This window comes from Hippichthys cyanospilos, chromosome 3 (assembly GCF_059441005.1).
Source record: "Hippichthys cyanospilos isolate Australia breed blue-spotted pipefish chromosome 3, RoL_Hcya_1.0, whole genome shotgun sequence".
NCBI classification, from domain to species: Eukaryota; Metazoa; Chordata; class Actinopteri; order Syngnathiformes; family Syngnathidae; genus Hippichthys; species Hippichthys cyanospilos.
The window spans coordinates 30,734,717-30,758,468 of NC_142371.1; the positions used below are offsets into that span (position 1 = coordinate 30,734,717).

The window sequence follows — 23,752 nt, forward strand, 5'->3', positions numbered from 1 at the left end:
TCCATTGCCAATTTGCTTCAACTAAGCGAAGAGGCGAGTCGCTGACGGAGCATCCTCCATGAGCAAGCGCTTTTGTGACAAAAATATTTGAAAAAACTACACGGACAACACCGACTGGAGCAGATTTACATCCCGCTGATCCGGATCAGAAACACACTACAATTGGTGCTCAGTCCGTGTATTCTTTTCATAGCTTTTGCTTCTATGCCTCCCGAGATGCCCTCCACAATGCAAAGGCACTAAAAGAACACACACATCGTGCAGCAAGCCCACGCCCGACTAAAGCAGACTTTTCTCAGGCATCAGAAACTCCACCACAGCTGGCGCCTAGTCCATGGCGTCCTCTTCCCTAAAAGCTCGTGCGGGGTGACAAGGAAGCGCTCGCCGATGCCCGCCTTTGATTTTGTGTCCTCCGGCAAGCTCTCTACGATGCAATCCCCCGAAAAGAACACGGACCGAGCACAAACTGCAGCGGGCCCACACCCGCCGATTGATGTCAATGCAGACGGTCCTTTCCGCCGTGTACTTTTATCAAGCTTCCCGTCACTAAGCACTCACTGGAAGTATGAAAGTGCTCACTCCGTTAGCTACTCGTAGCTTTTTTGTTGATAGATTGCACAGCTCAAATAACGTATATGCATTTATTCCCATCAAGCAATCTGAGCTGCTTATAAATAAAGAAAAAGCTAAATAAGTTCCATTTTCATGGAGTGCGTGGCAGGTACTTTAGTTCATCATCCTGCTTGTCATTCGCCTTTTTAGTTCGCACCACTTAATAGACATGAGGATGAGTGCAGTTTCTTCCCCCTGCCTCACATCATCAGTCCATTTTGAATAAGCTATCCCATCCACTGTCCCTAGGTATTAATGCAATCTCGTGGGCCGCAGACAGGGAACTTCAGACCTGGAATCTCCATGACCACGAACTCAGAGTTCCTGGACTGTTTGAAGTGAAAGGGGCTATTAACATTGGAAAAGGGGTTTACTTGACTTAGCACAAAACTTGAGTTAATTTAACATCACCTTTGACTTGAATGGACAGAATGACCTGGGGCTTGATGAGACTAGGTGAAGACTTAAGACTTAGTTGAGTTGAGTTCTTCGACTGTTTGGTGTGAAAGGGGGTATTAATATTGGAAAAGGGGTTTACTTGACTTAGCACAAGACTTGAGTTAATGTAACATCACCTTTGACTTGACTTGACAAAATGACCTGAGGCTTGCTTGAGACTAGGTGAAGACTTCAGACTTAGTTGAGACTTGTACCTGTATGACTTCCTCCCATCTCCAGGGGAAGGCATACAATTGTCTGAAATGCCTTGCTAAGAGGGGGCACAAAACATGACTGATTCATTTATTGTGTTCCAAACATTTTGTTCATATACTACATGCACCTGCTTTATGAAAGTTGAGGCCCATGACTGCTTTAACATAATAAGCATGAAGCTCAAAATTTGTCAAGGAACCCACTGTTTGTATTGTACTACTTTCCAGTCTACTCCATTGGTCCAGGAGACAATGGCAGAGCTTACGTGTTGAATCACAAAACTGGCTCTGTGATTTGCTGTACACCAGAATTTTGTTAAGTGGTACTGTGAGCACAGAAACCATAGTCGTCCACTTTTAAGAAGACTGCAGTAGTTTAGTTGTGTGTTATTTTCTTTGTTTTTTTGTTTGTTTGTTTGTTACAATTGTGTCTAAGTTTAAGCAATTTCAGTCAAACTCTCTTTGCTAAGCTTGCTGAAGAAAAGGTGAAATGATGACCAAAGTGGGGGAAGGGAACATTTAGCAATAGGGAGGCTGTGCGTTAGGGATGACAAAGAAGTACGGAGGGTGTTGCGAGGGGTGGTGGGAGTTTTCCAAAGGAACACCTGTTGAGATTAGGGTTGGCACGCGACCCACTCCAACTCGCGTGGCAGCTGCAACACACTGGAATAATGGCAGTAAAAGAATGACTGAAAAAGCAAGAGGAAAGTTTGAAAGCAGGACTTCTCCTTTCAGCTCGTGTTTGTGTTTGTGATTGCGTGTGTGCTTTTGTGACTCTGCATGCATGGCATACTAATGCGTGCACAATAGAAAACAACAACAAAAGTAAAAGACAGGACATTATTACTCAAGAAAAAGATGTGTTCAAACTGAGTATGAGGTGAGGTATGTAAAATACAATTGCTGGCTGCCTTATGAAGGTACACCTTATCCAAAGGCTGTCAACGTTGATGTCAGCACTCCATCAAAGCACTTCTATGGACCATATTAATGTGTCATTACATTTTCACACACTTTCTTATTAAAATGACATTTAGGAGCAGAGAGAGCTTATGAGTTAGCATTCTTATTTCCATTGCTGTTATGCTCCATGAACACACAAATTGGAGCCCAATTACCCATTGCTTTACTTGGATGCACTGCAGATATGAGGCCATATTGAGTATAATTGTAACCACTGAAATGCATCCAGTAACACTGGTGACTACACTTCCATACTAATTTCCCACCGGTGGTATAAGTCACCTCTGACTCTCATTTACAAACACAATGTGCGGTCACCTCATTTAGTCTGTCTCATCCCTCTTTTCATATTATTTCGATGGTAAAAAAGACATCGGCTCAGAAGTGATAACAGTTCTTGTCTGTTTTATTTAGTTCACACTCACATGTTGAAAATGCCCCAAAATGAGCATGGGTCAAACGAACAGAATGTTCAGCAATTCATCCAAGTCTAAATTATTCTCCATAAATGTGTCTAGGTACACTCCAAGTGTCATGGTTTTTACAGAGGCATTATGTAACCCCCCCCTCCCCAATCCCGACACACACCCTACATGTTTTTTTTATGCCGGGTCTGATCCCAAATTCTCTGCCTGCTACATTGCCCAACTTAATCCTGTCTAGCTCTACAACGCCATCTAGCGGCAATCAGTTGCTGGCCACGTGGTTTCTTATGTTTTGAAGCTTCTCTCCAGATAAAGTAGCAGCAAAACGTTTTAAAATATTATTGTCTTCTTTGAATTCATTGTGATCACTATGCAACACGGCGATTTGTGTGTAAATGCCATTTGTATTCGTTCCAATTAAAACTGTAAACACGGGTAAGAGCTTATATTGTTTACACGCTGCATTATTTGTCTGGTGCACAAGTACCCATGCTCTCCAAGTTTGCTCGTTTTCTGAGCTATCTTGTGGATTTTGGTGTGTGTACGTTTGCATGTGAGTGTGTGTGTAAGAGGGGTGGGGTGGGGTGGGGGGGTCAGTGTGCACACTGCCTGGATGGGTGTGCATTCATCGAACAGCCGTCTGAATCCCTCTCTTCGCGTACGACTGTGTGTGCCCCTGCATGGGGTTGGTCTGTTGTGTTCCTACAAAGGACCGCCCAACAGAGTGAGCTAGATGGTTAGAGAGGGAGAGAGTGAGAGAGAGAAAACAAGAGAACGGAGGGAGACTTCTCAAATCACTCCAACCATCTGAGGTGTCAGACATTGTGCTGAGGCTCGACTGCTCTGTTGCTCAATATTCAACGTGTTCTGCCACCCACGCACACACGTCGGAAGTGACAGCAATATTAAGTACATCGTGTCACCGTAGAGGGCAAGTTATGATAGGCTAAATATATGAGACTACAACATATTTTCACCTTATGACCATAATTGGGAATAAATGTATTTCCTTTTACTGACAAATGTTTAAATGCTTTTTTTAATGCCCCAGTGGAAGTGTATTGCCAGCAGAGACTTCCTGCTATGTTATATGCTCTTTATTCCGAATGGGGGGGGGGGGGGGGGGGGGGTCAGGGTGTCTTTTTCTTGAATTCACTTTTACCCACTAGTACAAACTGTTCTCAAACTTTCCATTTGGCAAAATACACTTTGCTTCCCTTATAGCTATATGTTAATGACATGCACATGGGCTCGGTGGTATAGTAGGAAAAAAAGGGGAGGGGGCGATAACGTAAGCCTGTGTCTCTTTAAAAATTTTGAAGTTTCTTGTATTCTGGAATGAGGTCAGACACGAGGCTGCTCATTGCACGCGCTGATTATTATTAGATTCCATTTTGGACCAATCAGCGCCGAGATGGGCGTCGGTTTGGCGCCGAGGCAGGCTAGCGACAGCCTCCCATTGGCTTATTTTTTATCACAGTTGTATCTCGGGAAGGGATAAATGCATGCAAAGGGAGCTCAGACTGCAGGGCTGCTTAAAACTCTGCTGCAAGTCTACAGATGGAGGGCGGACCGTGTTATTCATTCTAAGTTCCTTTTTTTTCCCCTTTCCCTCTCCAGCATGTCTGGCTTTTGTCTCTAGGAGAGGGGACACAGGCTGATGCCGAGAATAAAACACTTAGAAGTGCACTTCGGGAGGCCAGTCAGTAGCATAGACTGTGTTGTGCCGGGCACCACTCGTCTTTATTGATTTTTACCACATAGAAGGAAGGGAGAGAGATCAGACACTGAAAAGGCCCTGGAAGTTAAACTTTGTGTTTTATATTTGGCCAGTCTGGACTGAGTTTATACACACATCACAGGAGTGACTTTTTTTTTTTTTGTCCTTTTCTTTTTAACTCGTCTCACACGCTGGGAGGAAAAGAGCTGAGTTTGCTTTTAAGCGCACGGAGAAGAGCGGCAGCATGGTGCAGAAGATGAGCCACACAGAGAGCACCGCGGAGGCGCTTTCCTCCTTCTTCAGCGGGGATTCGAGCTCCGGGGCGAGCATGGATCTTGACCCCGCTGACTCGCCCCTATCCCCCGGCTCCACGGCCTCCTCGACCGCCGGGGACAAGCTGGGAGACAACCCGGCGTGGTGTAAAACTCCGAGCGGCCACATTAAGAGACCCATGAACGCATTTATGGTGTGGTCCCAGATCGAGAGGAGGAAGATTATGGAGCAGTCTCCCGATATGCACAACGCCGAAATCTCCAAGCGGCTGGGGAAGCGATGGAAGCTCCTGCGAGACAGCGACAAGATTCCCTTCATCCAGCAGGCGGAGCGGCTGAGGCTCAAGCACATGGCGGACTACCCCGACTACAAGTACCGGCCCAGGAAGAAGGTGAAATCGAGCGCTTCCAAGGCGGCAAGCGGCGGGGAGAAGGGGGAAAAAGTCAACAGTAGCTCTAACAGCACCAGCATCAAGTCGTCCTCGTCTACGAGGAAAAACGGACTCAAATCGCCTAGCAGCAAAGCCCACAAATCATCTTTCGGGAACAGCAGTAGCGCCAAAGCCTCACAGTTTGCCTCTGAGCAGCCAGCGGAGCACCATCACAACAACCACAACATCTCCCTGTGCAAGTCCAAGGCTCCGTCGTCCGCAGCCAAGCAGGTACCGGAGGGCAAGCGGGCCAAGCGGGTGTACCATCACGTGTACGGGGGCGGCGTGAGCGCCAGTCCCGCCTCGTCAGTTATCGTCCCGGCTAGTCCGACGCTGAGCAATTCGGCGGACTCCAGCGACCCTCTCAGCCTGTACGAGGACGCGTCCAGCGGCCGGGAGGAAGAAAGCGAGTCCCCGGGCGGTTCGTCGGGGCGTCACGGCGGGCAAGCGTACGGTAGTCGGCGGGCTTCCTCGCCCACACCCTCCGGCTCCCACTGCTCCGCCTCCTCCTCGTCGTCGTCTTCTTCCTCCTCAGAGGACGAAGAGTTCGAGGACGACTTGCTCGACATGAACCCGAGCCCCAACTTTGACAGCATGTCGCTGGGGAGCTTCGGCTCCTCGGTGCTGGACAGGGACTTGGATTTGAACTTTGAGTCCGGCTCCGGGGGCTCTCACTTCGAGTTCCCCGACTACTGCACGCCCGAAGTCAGCGAAATGATCTCCGGGGACTGGCTGGAGTCCACCATTTCCAACCTGGTGTTCACATACTGAGAATCGAGCGGTAACAAACGGAGCCTTGGATCCCGGACGCGAGTTAGGCGGGCAACTTCCTGCTTTGCCTCCGAACTACCAGATCAGTTTGTACCCATTCAAAAGTAGAGCCGCGGCGTCTCTTCTCGCCTGCAAGTGCTTGGAAAGCTCAACCTTTAAAGCCGAAAGGGGCCCGTCTGTGGGCGGCTTCGGTTCGAATGTGCGGACCGCGGAGGACTGAAGAAGAAGGCGAGCGTGGAGGGGCGCAAAACAAGCGAGAAGGCGAGAAACGTAACACTGGTGGGGTTCCTGTTTTTGGGGGGAGGGGGTGCTCGGTGGTGAACCTACTGACCCCAACGACTTTACTGTGATTGATTTGCACGTTACGCGGTCCGCCGTTCACTTAATCAATGTTGTTGCTGATTTTTTTTAAAGGGACATTTCACATTTTTTTTACTAATTTGCCAAGTGAATTTCACGACTCAAAAGGTACACAACTCTGGACGACATTTTTACTGACGTGTGGTCACAGAGGGATTTTGTATGAAACAGGTGGGTTGTTTATCTGTCCCCTCAGTTTGATATCTTCTCAAAAGCAAAAAAAAAAAAAAAACAAACAAAAAAAACAAAAAGAAAAAAGAAAAAACACCTTGAAGCATGATAGCTCACTTTGTTCCTCTCTTGTGCTGGCATCTTATGTGAGATTGTCAAGCAGTTACAAATAGTAGTACAGTATTAGGGTTATTTATGTGTATAGATAGCCTCACCTCAGTTGTCTTTTTTATTTTATTATAATTTTTTGATAAAATGACACTGAAATTATCACCAGCTGTTTTAATATTTCAAACTTCAGGATTCAAATGCAACTACAAATCAGTGCTGAACTTTATACACATGTTCTCGACTATTCAGGACCAAAATTCTAATTTCAGAAATCCTCACCAGTATGTTTTGATTCTCAGAGCTTTGTTTTGTACATGTATTCAGATGTCATTTATATGGGATGTTGTATTTATATACTGGGCCAAGCAGTTTTGTATTTTTTTTTTCCACGTTGAGTCCTCTTTTGTTCTCACAGGATTATTTGTCGTTCTGTCACGTTTTCTTCTCAGGCGAAGGGCTAGAGTTTTAAAAACACACGTTTGATTTTTGTTTTTAATATTTAAATGTACACACTTTGAACACTTAAAATATAGGAAACAGTTTGATTATTTTCTCAGTGTATTTTTGTACAAATCTATATGGAAAAGGAGGAGTCAACAATCGATCTGTGGAACCTAGTAATTCAGCTACATTTGGATTTCCTGATTGTGAAACCTCTTATGACTGGTTTCCATGCTGCGTTCAAGGTCTATTGGAAAGTTCAAAATTGTTTGTTGTGTCTGCCCAAATTTCCTGCAAAGTGAGCCACATATACAGTGGTTGTCAAGTTTTCGTCTGCCACGTTTGGCTATTTTCACAAAGCAGATATCCTTATCTGTAATTTAACTCTAATCAATAATGAATTTGTTTAATTTTGCCACAGTATCACCAGTGAGAATTTGGAGTTTTGTAACTAATCTCATATTGTCATCTTAGACTGATGTCTAGCAATGCAGACAAATGCATGTACTTTGTCCTCCCTCCCCCCCATAGCCCTTGAACGCAGCACCAGTCTTTGTGGCAGACTACCTTCTACAGTTTACAGTGCCAGTTACAGGCTTCTTTTAAGACACATGAACTGATTATTGCTAGGAGCTATTCCTGTGGAGCATGCAGTTTTAACAGTCAGTCTCTGAAGCAGCCACTCCTTATTTTTGATTTAATTTTCTGATCTATTGCCTACAACAACACAAGGAGATTGTAGCTTTAAAACTGACTCATTTTCTTGATGTTTTCATAACTGATGTCAAACTCCACCAGCCACTGGATTGAATCGGCTATCTTTTTAGATAGCAAACAAAGATCAAGATCAAGCATATTCAAATTTCCGACTTGAGTTCCGCAACATCTACTTGTACTGCGTTTCTCATTGTATTTGAATATATAATCTTTTCTACTTGTTGGGTAACTATTAGATAATTGTTTAGTATGTTTATGGCATGGTGAATAGCATTTGTATTTCGGATTCAGGTTACCTAGCTGTTGTGTTTTTCAGAAAAAAAAAGGAAAAAATGAGGACAAATGAAACTCAATCTTTGTATATTTGACTGTATCATAAAGCAAAAAGATTGTGTGTTTATGTATGTTGTTACTATCGAAGACAGGCACTGTCTGGAACGACTATCTTTTACACATCCTTACTTTTTAAGGTGGTCAGTTCAGGACTTTTTATAAATATATAAATGAAAGCGTTTTTTAAGTATATTAACTTTATTTTTCATCCATCCTGTGCAATATGCTGTGTAGAATTATCATGTATTGTCTCCAATCATGCCATAAACAAAGTAACCACCCTTTTTTTGGAGTCTCAGAAAAAGGGAGGAAAACTCATGCCAGCTAAATTGTGTTCATTCACTGCCTGTCAGATTGTTGATATAAACTTGTGTACAGAACTTTTTCAAGGAAGGAAATAAATATCAGCTGGAACTGAAAAGCTGTGATTCTCTTTCTTTATTCTCAAACTTTCTTTTTCAACAATTGGTTTTAGCGGTGCGGTATTCTGCCTTTGATAAACAATTGTTATTGGGACTCTTGGTACAAGAGCCGCTTCTGCACCCCCCCCCCCCCCCCCCCCCCCCCCCCTTCTTCAGACACACACTTCCTAGATCACACTAAGATGTGTTTCTGTCTGTGATAGCTACATATTATTTGGCCACTTAAAATCTAACTGTTCTCAAATGAAATATACTGTACCCCGAGGAGTGATTAATATGGGTACACACCTTTTTTTCTTAATTGACTTGTGACTAAGGGTTTAGGATTGGAAACTTGAATGGTAATGCTAATTATTTGATTCATATAATTATCATTCTGCTAACAAACAAGATGCAGTTTGATATCCAATGCAGTAAGGTTAGAATACTTTAAATTTACACCTGCAACAGCATACATTGAACCTTATTTTAAAATTTAGTCAAGTGGGATATTCATGTTGCCAATTCGTGTGTGATTCATAATGTATTCAAAATGAATGCATGGACAGTTCCATTGCTATCTGCAAACGGTGATGCACAAGGTGACATCTGCTGAAAAGACTGTCATGTAACGTCTACGATCCGCTGTGTATCAGCCCTGAAACGTTTAAGACCCTTAAGACACCCCCCCCCCCCCTCACCAAAACAAAAACAAAAAAAGAAAATAACACAGTTTACATTATAATCAAGGTGCAGCCATTAAGATCACATATTTAAGTATTTTTAATCCAAGTGCACAGTGTTGATATGGATGATTATGAAATCTGAATTACAATGTTATTAAGGGGCCAACTTTAATTCATATTGGAACATTGTCTGTTATTTAAAGAAATTTTATTCTAACACATTATGCTGTGTGCTGGCTGTGTGATGTTCAGACAGTCATGCTTTCCCTTCCCCCTCTCCCAGACAGATCTTTATTGTGGGGGAAGGGCTGGTTTAGTAGCAGTCAGCCAAGGGCCCTCCAGCACGCTGACAAGCATGTCTGCCTGTCTAGGTCTGTGAATATCTACAGTGTGTATGTGTGTGTATGCGCGTGTGTGTGCATGTGTGCATGTCTGTGTGATGGCTAAAATTCTATTGCATGAAATGAATGACAGTACAAGGATATCCCCACAGCGAGAGCAGACATTCTATGTCTGCCTCCTCTGTGATGATTTATGGGGTGCAGATTACTTTTTGATGGTTGGTCATGGTCTTCAATCAGGCATGGTGGTTTAAATGAGCATGCTTCAAGGTTTACTTTATTATTTTTTTGTGTACTATACATCTAGCCTAATTAGCTATATGAAATGGTGAACAATCAGTCTATACATGACAAAGAATGAAATAATGTGATGGCCATTTCCTGTTCTTTGTAGTGGTGTCATTGGAAAACATTTAATTGAATTACATGTTCGCAGCTTGTTTATCATGATGTGTTGTATTAAGGCTTTCGACCTAGTTTTTGTTTTTATTATCACACGGTAGCAAAGGAATGTAGCTGACCACCAGTATCAAAAAGGCTGATGCATTGTAGTGTTTGGAGAAGTGTATGAGATGCTGCTGTTCAATGCAGTATGTTCAGTGCATATTTCGATGAATCTGCAACAGCCCCCCCCAAGAAACGGTATAAGCCTTTGCAGAGTCACAGCAATCTGCTTATATATCCGTTTTATCCCAACAGTGCATGGCTGGGTGTAATTACCGACTCCTCAGTGAATATAAATATTTTCACATTGCTTTCAGCAGTCATTCAGTGTTAGCTGTGGTATAATACTTTATTCCTCAACCCCCCGATGATAAATATCATCATGCGCCATGCATGCACATAATAATGTCATCAGTTTCCCGTATAATCTTGTACAGTTCCAAAGAGCACTGGCACCTCTGTGCATGTGCTAAGACCCTCCAAGCTGTAGGAAGCCTGTTCAGTGTGCAGGCTCATGCATGGCTCATGCATTGCTCGGCTGACTCCTCTGTGGGAGAGTTGCAGGCGTGAGCCGGGGCACAGCAGAGTGGAGCGGAACAGTCTCGCTGCTGGAGTCAGTGGTCCAGTAAAACCACAGTGGGGGGGATAAGAGCTGTGCTAGTGGGTGGGTAAAGAGAGCCATGACTGTATTTCTATGTCGACCTATCTGCTCAGCTATCTTCCCAGGGGGGCGAAGCAGTGGTGGTATCAGTATTTCTCTCGTTTTCGATTCAGGTTTTGCTCCCGACTGAATCTGCACATTTGCTACATTAGCCCCATTATTAATAAACTATTATTAATAAACTTCAGGCCTCTCGAGTGTCCCAAAATGAATGCCTTTTGCACCAAAAATTTCAAACAGTGCCTGTACATATTTCATCTTCTTAAAGAAGTGCGGACAGTAATTTTGCATATTTGTGAAATTAGTCTTTCAACTTTGTTTTTACTGACAAACATCTGCTCCGCACGAAAGCACAGTTGTTGATGATAATGTGCTACTGAGCTGGTTTGTCAACCAATAAGATAAGAAGGCAGCCCAATGTGTTGTGGGTGAGGATTGGGGTGTGAGGGGTGGTGGGCGGATGATCACTCCTGTGCTAATCCCACCTCTCTGCCAAAACAACTCAAAGTAAAACATGTATAAAAAATATGTGACAGAGCCATATGAACTAAAACTCCATGTGTATTTGTGTACCATGTAAATAAAAGGAATAAAATGCTCCCTGACAAACAAACAGCTTCGTGTGCGTTTTAATTGATACGGCTAAAGGGCTAAGGCTGAACACGTTTGAACACAATGTTAGCAATTCAAAACCATTTATTCACAAGAGAAAGTAAAGGCCCTACCCCACTGAGATGAAAACATTTGCAAGTGTTGACAAAGGTAGCAACATGCATTCACATCAGGAATTTGTCAAGGTTCTTTAAAGGTAGCAATTATATTCAAGACTTTCTTAAGACATTCTGAAACAGTCTCATTTGTTTTTTTTTTTTGTTTTTTTGTGTAGCAAGGAAATTTCGAATGTATTTAAAAAAGGAATGTTCAAGATTTGCCAATGTTCGCCCCTCAGCAGAGGGATAAGGAGTTTTGGAAATTACTGAGTGTATAAATTCCCACAACACTAGAAGGTGACATTATCATTTTTTGGAGGGAGGGTGCTTTTTAAGCAAGCTCAAACGTAAACATAGAGTGCTTTAATGAAATATATAGAACTTAAGGTGAACCCCCTCTCCCTTGCCACCTCAAAAATGGTTTGTTCCACCCACTTCCTCCCACTCTTCCTGACAGGGCTCTGAGCGCCTGTTGGCACAGATGGATATGCTGCCTACCAGTGATATACAGACTGTACAATTTGGGTGTAAGTCCTAAATACTTGTCTTAAACCAGGAAATAACATTTCTTACATTGTGCTACCACGCCCAACACTCTCTTATAATTACCATTCTTGATTGTGGCTGAATCTAATTGGTGCTCACTGATTGTCTTTAATCTATCTAAAATATGTTTCAGGTGGTCAGAGTAAACAACAGTCTCCTCTGCCTGATTTGGCATGTGTGCATGTCTGTGTGATGGCTAAAATTCTATTGCATGTGGCTGTGGTACTGACAAGCTAACTTATTGAATACCTAAGACTAAACTGTGTTATCATTCTCTTTCATAAATGTGGGGATTAAATTGCAAAGAAATTCACAAATCAGTCCCAGGCTACAAGGATGTTCTAACAATATTGCAAACTACACACAATACACACAGATGCCTTATGGAAATAGTTAGTGTGAATTGAGCATTTTGCGCATATATATTCATGGGTGCACATAATGCTGGAACATATGCGCGACAGAAATCACTGATGCGTAATGTCACATGCTTTACTTCACGCTTTTGCATACCGTCTTAACTTTCATCCATGACACTCGAGCTTGAGCTGAAGGTGAAGGTGGCGGGAAAAACTGCAGTAACATTGCAATCTCTGTGTAATAGTTTTCTCGTTTCCCTTCGTGCGCCTAAGCATGTGCGTCCCATTTCTTCCTATTTATTTAAGTGCATACATAACACTAGGTCCAGGTACTCAAGTGAGTAACCCACAAAAAAGTGCATCCCTGGATATATTTGTTCACATAACATCTATTGCAGTGCTCCCCAAGTCCCGGTCCGAGGATCAACCGGTACCAGGCCGCGTGGGCTGCACCCGAAATAATGTTTTGGAGATAATTTAGTTTACCAGTCAATAAGTTTGTGCTTGATCTTTGTTTATTTGGCGCCACCCATGGCCGCTGTTGATATTACATACATAGTGAGAAGGATGATGTGGTTTTTAGAGCAGTCAGCCGGTCCGTGGTGATCAAAAGGTTGGGGACCACTGACCTATTGTATCACTCATTAAGACTTGCAAGTTCATCACAAGTTGTGTATAATCACATCTGAACCTCATCCCCTTAAGAAAAACAGAAAAGGGGAAAAAACAAACAAACACTGAAGCTAATATGTTTGACATGTTGCAGTTAAATATGAATTGGTAGCACTATAAAATGCAATCATAATGGCAAGTCATAGTTGATGACAAAACATGGACAATTTGAAAAAAAGAAATTCTATCTCATTTTGTACGCAATTTATTTTCTTCTTTGTTAGTGTGAAATGTCGAGCTGTATAATAACCCTGTTTGAAATATGCTGTAAACTGCAATTCCATTGCAAATTATAAGGGCCATGATTTTTTTCTTTTTTAAACTGAATAATTTCCATGATTTCAACCAGTCACACTGGCCTAAGCATAATTTAAAAAGCCAACATGGTGGCAGCCTGAAACTCAGAGCCACACAAAATAACTTTTATCAGTTTGTTTTTACCAAGTACCATGGCTAAACATTGACATTTCATGATATTGTCCTCCATTTGTAGTTATAGTTGCGATTTAGTCAAACCAGCAAGCACACAAGAGCAAACACTGTTTTTGTTGACTTGGTTAAAAGTACACTGCTTACTACTGTGAAATTCACTTGTTGCTCTTTTTAAAATATGTAATATGACCTGTTCCATACATACAGCAATGTGGCTGTGATCTATTTTGGTCTGGTTTTGAAACAGATTTGACTTGAATTTGTGCACATGACTTGACAAACCACACATGTTACAGATAATCAGTATTGCCAGATATGCACTGCATTTTGGTCTGTTCAAAAACAAAATAAATTTCACATTCCTGGATGTACAGCATTTGGAACACAAATGCAATTTAGAGTGAACTACAATATTTTGTCACACATTTGTGTTTTCATGGTGTTGGTGTCGAGCTAAGCGCATGAATGCAAAAAAGCAAGACCTGGGAATGTGGCTATGGTAATGTCACTCATGACAGTAAAAATCAACTGACTCTGAAAAAAGTAGGGACCTAAATACAATCAAATTGACCCAACTACGAGGCACACTTCAAAAAGACACCAGTGTCTGTACTGATCTTATTCATTGGCACATGCAACAAAGCTGGCATGAACAAGTAGGAACAAGTCGGTAAGGCATGACCAAGGGACACAAAAAAATGACATGAAATAAAACAAAACCAACACTGCCAACGGAATTTCATATCATGACAGAATTATGTATTTTGTTTATTATTATTGAACAGATTTAGACTGATCAATTTATTTAACAGTATGTTTTCAAAATATACATGCCTGGGTAGATTAAATTAATACAACTAACTGGCCCAAAACTCTCACATGCTCTTCCAGTTTCGTGTCTTCCTTCTGCTCCTGAACTTGCCCTTCAAGCCACAACAGTAGCCTAACAGATTATGCTGAACGAGATGGCAGCCAATCAAGTGTCTACTTCAGAGTGTTATTGAATTTAGTCAATTCTAGCACAACTGATGTATAAAAAAACAGATTTAATAAGCATACAGAAATCAGAAAGTTAGAGACGTTTTTCTGACGCTTAAAAAAAAAACAATGATTGAACTATGACTGAAAATTCATTGATCACACTTAATCTGACAATCTGACACTCCAACAAAATAGTTTTTTTTAGCCAATGAACATTTGCATGAATTTGAACAAAAAATGTCATCATCATCTTCCATCACTTTTACTATAAGTCCAACCCATATGCTATTTTGAACATGAGAAACTCATGAAACTTTTGTTCTACTTTTGCTCTGTTCAAAACTTCCATTCATCCATTTTCTAGACCCCCTTATCCTCGAAAGGTGCGCAGGCTTGCTGGTGCCTATCCTAGCTGACCTCAGGCAGTAGGCAGGAGACACCGTAAAATGGTTGCAAGCCAATTGCAGGTATTCTTACTTACAATAATTACCATAACGGTATGAGCTAGAGAGTGGACGTAAGCAGTCAGTGCTTGTTGCAGTTAACAGCAGCTCATGTTAGCCAGTACAGCAATATTTTCAATAACAGAAGTGACTAGACTGAACCAACGTGCGAGTCCATTCTCATTCACATACAGGAATATTACTAAAATGGAGAGGATCATGTACGTAATGGTTATGATGTCTCCAGCTGATTCAGTGAGTGAACTGGTTAGAGAACATGGAAAGGCATTCCATTTGACTCATGAAACATGGCTGGTGCGCAATTTCGGGTATGGCAAAATGAACTTCAGCTGTGTCGTGAGGAAAAGGAAAACCAACTGCTTTGAACTGTGAGGCGGACGTGCTTACCAACGCTCCACTGAGCCGCTGTTGAAAACTTCTGCTTTCCAAATAATTATAAGTCGTCCTCTTCGGTTAGTCCAGTTGGACAACAACTGTACAACAACTTGGATGAAAACAACCCCCACCCCCCCAAAAAAAAGTGCAGCAAAAGCACCAAATAAACTAAAGTAGGTTTTTGTGTATATATATATATTTTTTTAGAAGAGAAATGACTCAAGCTGTGTCACGAGTATAGATGATATTAGGTGAAGTAGGAACTGTTGGTCACCAATATGCACACTGCACAATATTGGTCAAGTGAAGTCTATATGGAAGTGTGCATAGTTTGACTCGGAGAGGGCGGGACTCTTGTTTGGAGAGCGCAATGAACTAGGCGCGGCCAAAACGAGCCCCATCCATCTATCACACGTGTAGACAAAGGGGGGACTCCACAACACAAAAGCTGCATGTGTCCTAACAAACTTTATTATTTATTTTTTTACTCCCATACCACACGCGCGGCTACACGCAAGGAGCAGAGCACCTTCAGGTAAGTTGCCTCAGTGAAGACTACTTGCGTGTGCGTGGGCTCCCTTGGTGATTTTGCGTGTGCTTTTCCAGTAAAAGTTGCCGCTCTTGCTGGTGCGTCAGCGCTCAAACTTGAGCACAAAGCAGCGAAGGTAGAGCGGCGTAGACACACAGCGGCAGTCAGGAGAGAGAGAGAGGAGCGGTCCCTCTTTTCCTTTGTCTGATGCGCTGTCTCGAGCTTTTTGGACACTACTTGAACGGACGTCATCATGCTCATAATACAGTATGTGGAATTCAATTAATGTTTACAAACTTTGATGAAAGTGATGATAGGCTTATTTATTTGCCTTATTTTGTTCCTTCGGGATGTTGCGACTCAAAGACAAAGCAGCCGCCTGTCAGAAGTTTACAGCGAACGCGACCCTTCGGTGTGTATATGTCTGCGTAGAGGGCACAAATAAAGTGATTTTTGTTTCCTCATGCAAACGAAATTACACAGCTCGATAAATCTGCTAATTGTTTTTATTCGCGCTCCTGCAAGCTTACGAATGCACTATGGGAATTTAGAACAACGTAATCAGGTGTAAAAGTGTAAGAAAAGAAGAAACTTGTTGAATGTATTATTAAACAATTGTGAAGAAATTGGAATGTTAAGGCTTCAATATAAGCGTCATAAAACTTGTTTAAGAGTTGAAAACTTCACGTTTACTGGAAACAGATCAACAGGTATAAGTCTCAGCAGCTTCTTTGTTACAGTAAAGGCTCCTTTGTTCTCAGCCCATACAAAGAAAACTTCAGAAAGGTGCACAAATCCAGCGGGAAATAACTTTTTTTAAGTGGAACATTTGATTTTTAGTGAGTGCAAATTTTTTTCTTTTTCTTTTTTACACCTTAAATGAAATATACATGTACTTTTCATCACCATAAAATCCATGAAGCCTCCAGTCAGGCAATGGATTTCCCATGTTAGTTCTTTTTAACCCCACAACACTACATGTTGAATTTATATAAACTTTCCTTGAACAAGTTTTTGAGGTTTACATTCCATATGTCATCCTTTCCTTTAATTTTAAGTTATAATGTACTGTACATTTATGCTGGGTTTGCAGTTGTTTTTGTAGCAAATTAGTTAGTCGGAATGGCTAATTTCAGAATTTTTGAATGTGTTTTTTTTTTTAATATATATAATTTAATCTTTTTTTTCTTCACCAACTTGCAAGCTTAGACAACCTGACATATTGTCACAAGTGTTTGTTGGTGATACATTGTTTGGATTCTTAAAATGTATTTGTAAATCATTTAATAAACCGATTTATCTGTTGTTGTTTTTTTCATGATTTACTTTTTTTGTGTGTCTTCCTTGATTTCAGCTGGAAACTAAAACTCAGACATTTGGAAGGCAGACGGAGGAACTCCAGAGTCATCTATGAGGACGCTTTAAGGATTAGGAGACAGAACACTTTTATTTTTGGAGAAGATGAGGACTCTGGATTTATACCGCTGGAGCAGCTTTGCCTTGAGGGATGCGTTCAAGATATACATGGAAATGTAAAAACCTGGATATACTTTGGAGATTAAATGTTCGGCAGGATGGCAGAGTACTGAATTTTGAACCAACGTGGTTAAGTAAGTAGATTAACGCCATACTTCTTCTTTATCGGTCAGAGATTCTCTCACAATCAATATACAAACTACTCGGAGTTCAAATAGATTTAGAATAAATGTTGTTTTGGAGACATTTTATGTAATATGAGGTTTTCTCACACATGTGCGTTTCATTGTTTCTGATAACCAGCTAAATGGTATTGCAAGTTGGACAAATGGCTATGTGCCAAGCAGAAAAACTTATTTGTCTTTGCCATCAAGCATTTTTGTTGTCAATGCAAGCTGTATGGCTAATACTGTATTGTAGCACCAACATACATACAGTTGTTTTATTTATATTTAATGAAACACTTATTCGAATTTTGGAGTGCCATTTCGGCTTTTGTTATTTAAAACTGTTGCTGTTTAAAACTCATTACTTTGATAGTCAAGTGAGAGGAAGAATCATTTGTTTGCAAAATGTTTGTCATTCAATTATTTCAGGCAAGCATCCATGTACTGGCAAAAACCTCAAATGGTTTAATAATTATTTTTAATGTGTGCTAATAATGCAAGTAAGGGAAAGTTAGGACTGAGAGTGAGAGACTCATGCTCCTTTCATTCTTTCTGCAGCCCCTTTCGATGATGTCATTGAGAACCAATGAGCACAAGTGTGTCGTTGCTGTTAATATTCAAGCACCTCCTTCAGACTTATATTTGCATAGCACGTGGCCCCGCACCATCACATTGTCACTGTGCATTATTGGCTGAGGAGGAACACATCCACAACCAACACATTCTCCTTAAAATCAGGGTGAAGGAAGTGCAAACACTGCTTGACATTGTGAAAACACAAATTGATTTGCTTGGGTCGATGCATAATATTGTGGAGTGTAAAGTGCAATTATGCTGCAAAACTGCAAGATCTCCGCTTGTGGATAATGTAGTCGGCCTCGCATATGAAATTGGACACTGCCTTGAGTCCTGTTTCTGTGTTTGAGGTGCTTGAAGGAAGGGAGAAAACACTTTGGGTGTGATTTTTGGTAAGGAATTTGCATTTTATTACAGCAAAGTCTCTCTACACAACAAGCAGAAATCGATAGTCAGAACTCGTTGTGCGCCGTTAGCGCCAATGAGACATTGTCGGAATGTTGGCATTCATCATGGGACGTCGGCTCTTCAAGTGACAAACGCAAAAAAAAAAATAATAAATAAAAACAAACAAAGGGCTAAAGTCGAAATCTTAATCCTACGCAATGCGAACAAGCATAATTTCTCACATTTTTTTTTCACATCCCAACGTTGATGTTCGGCTTAATGCCCACCTGGTCAGAAGAGTACAAGAAGATCCATCATGTGTAAAAATGAAAGCTGTCTGTTTATTTGCACATAAATAAAGCTACAGATGTCACGTGAGAAACCCACAATGCATTGCACAAAATGTATGTCACTCTGAAGAAACAATGACTATTTCCATCTATGGCACAGAGGAGTAGAATGTACGTAGCGGTTGGCGTCGCTGCACATTGTTCATAGTGAATTTATTGAGTCAATCTACTACGTAATAGGCCAATATCGACAGGGGGCCACAACGGCCCATCATGGGGTTGGTGTGTAGAGGGCCTAAAGGCCACAGGAAAGTCGGATTTTCTTTCCAGCATAGAGGACTTTTAATTATAGGCTTCCACAATAATACTGTATTTAGTTGTGTTGACAATTGCCATAACTTCTCTGTAGATTTTTACCCCCGTATCATTATTATAGGAGGATACCTACTCATTTGTCAAGGTTGAGACAGATCTGCTCATAGTGCTATAGTGTTTTAATGTGTTGTCGTACAATTTTGTTCTCCTCCCCTACAAGCTCGTGTCACATTTTGATGTAGTATGTGCCTAGCGACTATTACTGCCAAATCGTGGCCCTTTTTGCCTAATTAACATTCATTTATAATAGATATCTTCTTGTAGTTTAATAAGAGAAAACTTCACACCCTTAAATGACCAGCCATTCAAAAATTAAATTTCATTCACAGAAATTTCACGAAGCAAAAATATACAACCTTTTTGTCATCCATCCTTCCATTTTCTCGAGGCACTTATCCTCACAAAGGTCACAGGCTTGCTGGTGCCTATCCCAGTTGGCTTCGGGCAATAGGCGGGGAAAACCCTCAACTGGTTGCCAGCCAATAGCATGCCACAGAGGGATGAACAACCATTCACGCACCCAATCTCACGTAAGGACAATTTAGTACACAGGTGTTGAACTCCAGTCCTCGAGGGCCGATATCCTACATGTTTTCAAACCTTTTCCCTCAAAAACACCTGATTCAAATGATTGGGATCATTTTGAAGCTCCTGCAGAGCTTGCTAATGAGCTAATTATTTGAATCAGGTGTGTTGGGGAAAGAAAACTGGAAAACATGCAGGATGCCGGCCCTCGAGGACTGGAGTTCGACACCTATGATTTAGTATGTCCAATACACCTGCCATGCATGTTTTTAGGCATGTGGGAGGAAGCCAGAGTGCCCGGAGGGAGCCCACGTGGGCTAGGAGAAAACTTGTAAACTCTATACGGGAAGGCCGGAGCGCTTTGATTTTGGACTTGAACTCGGGTTACGTTTTGTTTATGTTTGCCTAAAATATGATCAACTTCATGAGCTGTCATTTGTTTACAGTAACTCATTCAGATAAAACACTTGTCATCAGGGGTCCTATTAAAAAAAGAGTTAAGATGAAAATGAAAATAATTTCTTTTTTATTTTATTACACCACTGATTAAGAAGTATTTTTCCATGCATTCACCAGTATATTTATGAAGTAAATACTGTCATCCATAAATATGGATCATATCCACTATCCATGCTACCATTTAGACCTGCTTTTTGTGAGTCTAAACTCCAGATGACTTTTTGTCATTAGATTATCGGATGCACTGCTACATCTGCTGTAATGTTCAATGAGGCATAGTATGGTCAATTAAATTCACTAATATCGTAAATGACAGTTAGCCCAGCATAAAAATTAAAATGCACTCATTTTTATACTCTACTTTCTGTCACTAAATTGCCACATGTGTGGGTGTCGAAAGCACTGATTGCCAGAACACCCAGCGAGGCTCAACACGGTCCAAATCATGATAAACTTTCCCCAACATGAAAGTGAAGATGCACCCATATTTATAGCAAGGGCATGATGGCCTCTCCACGTCAATAAGGTCCCACATATTCTAACTGACAGTCCCAGCAGGACACATAGTGAGTCACAATAGTGATGTATCTGAGGTTTATCAATAATTAATCTTCAGTTGTTAATGGTAGCAAACTTCAACACCGGTAAACCAGCAATCATCCGCCTTCTGCTGTTTATGTGGATCTGGTGCGGGTCACTGCCGAGAAGTGCCTGGATCAGTGGAATGTGGGTCAATCAACGGTACGGTGACACACAGGTAGGACAGATATAGGTCAGTGGTATTGAATGGGTGCTGTTGAGTCATGCAGACGGGGTTAGAAGAGATACGGTGTGTGTGTGGGTGTCTCTGTGTGTTTCTGTCTCTGTGTGTGTTCTCGATAAAAAGATGTTGAGCTGTTGAAACAGGAAGGTAGTGTTCCTGTTATGTATATCCTTGTGGCGTGCACTAGGCCAAACACTGATTTTGTTTTTATTATTTTATAGTTTTCCATGTCATTATGCTTCTATTATCACATTCTGATGTTTCTACTCTCAAGTTAAATCACTGCTATGAGCTACATCAGCACAATACTGTTAAAACAAATAAGACAGCTTTGCAAAGATAAAAAAGGTTTATCTATCATATTCTTCTTATAGTATTGATTCGCCGACACAATACAATCATACAATAGGGACAAACAATTTAGGACATTTCAACAAAGTCACAAAGGCCCTATACTGAACCCACAATCTTTGGGTTCGGGGAACAAACGCGCAACCACCTGAACCATGCTAGCAGGGTGGGGACTGAACTGAGCTGCCAATACTTATGTCAGGTGAATGTATCATCACCATTAGTCGCCACAGGCAATTCAATGCATTTATGTCATTAGATTGTGCAAGAGTAACCAAAGACCAATGAAATGAGTGTTACATACAAACTAACATGTAGCTAGATTTGATCACACTCATGCATACATACATATATACATACATACATACATATATATATATATATATATATATATATATATATATATATATATATATATATATATATATATATATATATATATATATATATATATATATATAAATATATATATATATATATATATATATATATATATATATTATAAATATATATATATATATATATATATATATATATATAAATATATATATATATATATATATATATATATATATATATATATATATATATATATATATATATATATATATATATATATATATATATATATATACAGTAAGACACACAATTCCCAGACTAAATTCAGAATTTTGCTGAAATGACTCCAAAGTACATGGGAATACATTTTGAATAAAGCTATGGAGGTTACCTTGGTTCATGAATGAATACTTTGTTTTTGATTGACTTGGCATCTGCTTTACACACTGGACTTGCAAAAAAGTTGTTATGTGGGAGTTTTCAGTTTTCTAACTCCAAGCAAGATTTGAATGTATCCTTACTTTGATCGTCTCCCCGACCTCCTTCATCTTTAACCAAAGCTGCATCCCTCACTGATGTAAATGCTCGTTAACAAGACAATTGTAGCTGTTGAAGCTACATCGTTAATATGGCTTAGTCATAGTAGAGTGTTTTAAACCACAAAGCGTTCTATTTTCATGCCCATTGCCCAGCGCAAACATATTCTGGCAAACAAGTTTGAGTTCAAGTTTGTAAATGGACCTTGGGATTTAGCAGCATACAATGAATAAAAATGAATAGAATAAACTTCCATGTAGCTTGTTTCCCCTCATTTAAAATATATCCTCTCACTAGTCAATCACAGGGAACACAGTGATAAACAACCAATCACACTCATACCTTAGGCCGATTTAGGGTGCTCAACAGACCGACCTTGCATGTTTTTGGAAATTGGGAGGAAAGCAGGCAACCCAAAGAATACAAATGCAGGCGCGGCAGAACATGGGAATTCCACTCGGGAAGGTCAGAGCCTGAAGCAAACCCGGCGACTTTGCACTGTAAGGTGGACATGCTCGCCATGCCTCCAGAAGAACATTTTAATTCCGTGGTTATATCTGACATTTAGGGTTAATGAATCCAAAGTTAAGTTCCTGTATGTGATTAGCACAGCTCTACTGCTTGAATTCTTTAGTCAAAAAGATTTTGTGCCTTAAAAAATTGTGCTGCAAATTGTATTATTGATTGACTTTCCCTTTTATCAATCGCAATAGGTAATGCAGGCCACTACTGTACTCAAAAGCTACAGTACAGTAAACTACAGTATGGTAAAACATAGCACTAGTCTCACCACAACGAATTGTACGGACGGTTCTACTTCTCATCCTGTTGGAAATGATCAGGGCTTAGTATTACAACTCAGTGCCTGTAGCTGTGAGATAACTTAGCATGCTTTGCTGGCATGCTAATTCATCCCCACACTGGGGGACAGGGATAAATTATTATTATTATTTTTTTATGTCTCCAGCAGGCACCACATTTGAAGGAATGGGGGGGGGTCAAGAAGGAAAAAATAACAACATGAGGGTTAATGATGCACAGAGTATAAAGGATGGAGACAGTGAGGGATGTGTGAGAGGGACGGAGGATAAGATAAAATGTGCAAAAAGGATGAAAAAGATTAGATTAGTGCAGACTGAATGTAACATAGAGCTTCTTATATCGGTCTCTCTTCTGTTGATAATCATGCCTCCACTTTGACTAAGTGGAGTTGTCATTTTATACATTTGTGATCATGGAATTGCACTATGTCTTCGGTCATATCGGGCAAGAACTGCATTATGAGAGGTTTTTTCTTCCAGCAGCACAAAAGTGATGCCAAATCACAAAAAAAAAAATAAAGTTTGAATGATTAGGGCAAGTACTTACTGAAAGTAATTTAATTTGAAAAAGAAAATAAAGGCAAACGAGTTGCAGCACTTACATTAATTAAAAAAAAAAAAAAATCAAAATAAATAAATGTCCAAAATAATATCCATGCATCCAAGGATCTTTCCAATTCATTTGTAGAATTTGAACAATTTGAACTATCTTTCAAGTACTTCCAGGTCATCTCACTTGGATAAGATAGGAAAGGAAATCTCTTAGACAAATATGAGGCTCTGAAGAGGCCCTTTTATTTTCTGGAGTGAAGGAGATGGTTGTTCACTAGCTGCCTATATTTGCTTAAACTAACGAGTGAAACATTGCCATGGCATTACAAACTACTGGCTAATTAAACTGATCTGTTGTAAATAATGTGAAACAAAATATAAGTTGAACCCTACTTATGAAAAAAAAAAAAACATTTTTCATCAAATACTATTTTATGTGAGTGTTTTGGCTACGTTAGGAACATTTGATTCTATTTCGCAAGTGAGGTGGAAAAAGATTCTGAATAAAAATGTCTTGACTAACCAGTAAACATCCAATTATTATGCCAGGGTG

The 23,752-nt window shown here is 40.6% G+C and overlaps 1 protein-coding gene and 1 long non-coding RNA gene across 2 annotated transcripts in view; both read left to right on the forward strand.

Moving 5' to 3' along the window:
* The first annotated feature begins 4,180 nt into the window (after positions 1-4,180).
* Positions 4,181-8,401, forward strand: LOC148426810 (transcription factor SOX-4-like). Its single transcript, XM_088411070.1, has one exon. It carries the CDS (start codon positions 4,618-4,620, stop codon positions 5,845-5,847), a length of 1,230 nt encoding a protein of 409 aa, XP_088267196.1. The 5' UTR covers positions 4,181-4,617; the 3' UTR covers positions 5,848-8,401.
* A 7,068-nt stretch (positions 8,402-15,469) lies between these two features.
* Positions 15,470-23,752, forward strand: part of LOC148426811 (uncharacterized) — a 79,313-nt gene continuing 71,030 nt past the window's right edge. The window contains exons 1-3 of the long non-coding RNA XR_015865123.1: positions 15,470-15,587; positions 15,659-15,848; positions 16,936-17,191. This is a non-coding gene — a long non-coding RNA (uncharacterized LOC148426811). The remainder of the gene's footprint in view (positions 15,588-15,658; positions 15,849-16,935; positions 17,192-23,752) is intronic.

What these genes read in the sequence shown, in the direction of transcription:
- LOC148426810 (XM_088411070.1), top strand. Translation starts at nt 4,618, where the DNA reads ATGGTGCAGAAGATGAGCCACACAGAGAGCACCGCGGAGGCGCTTTCC.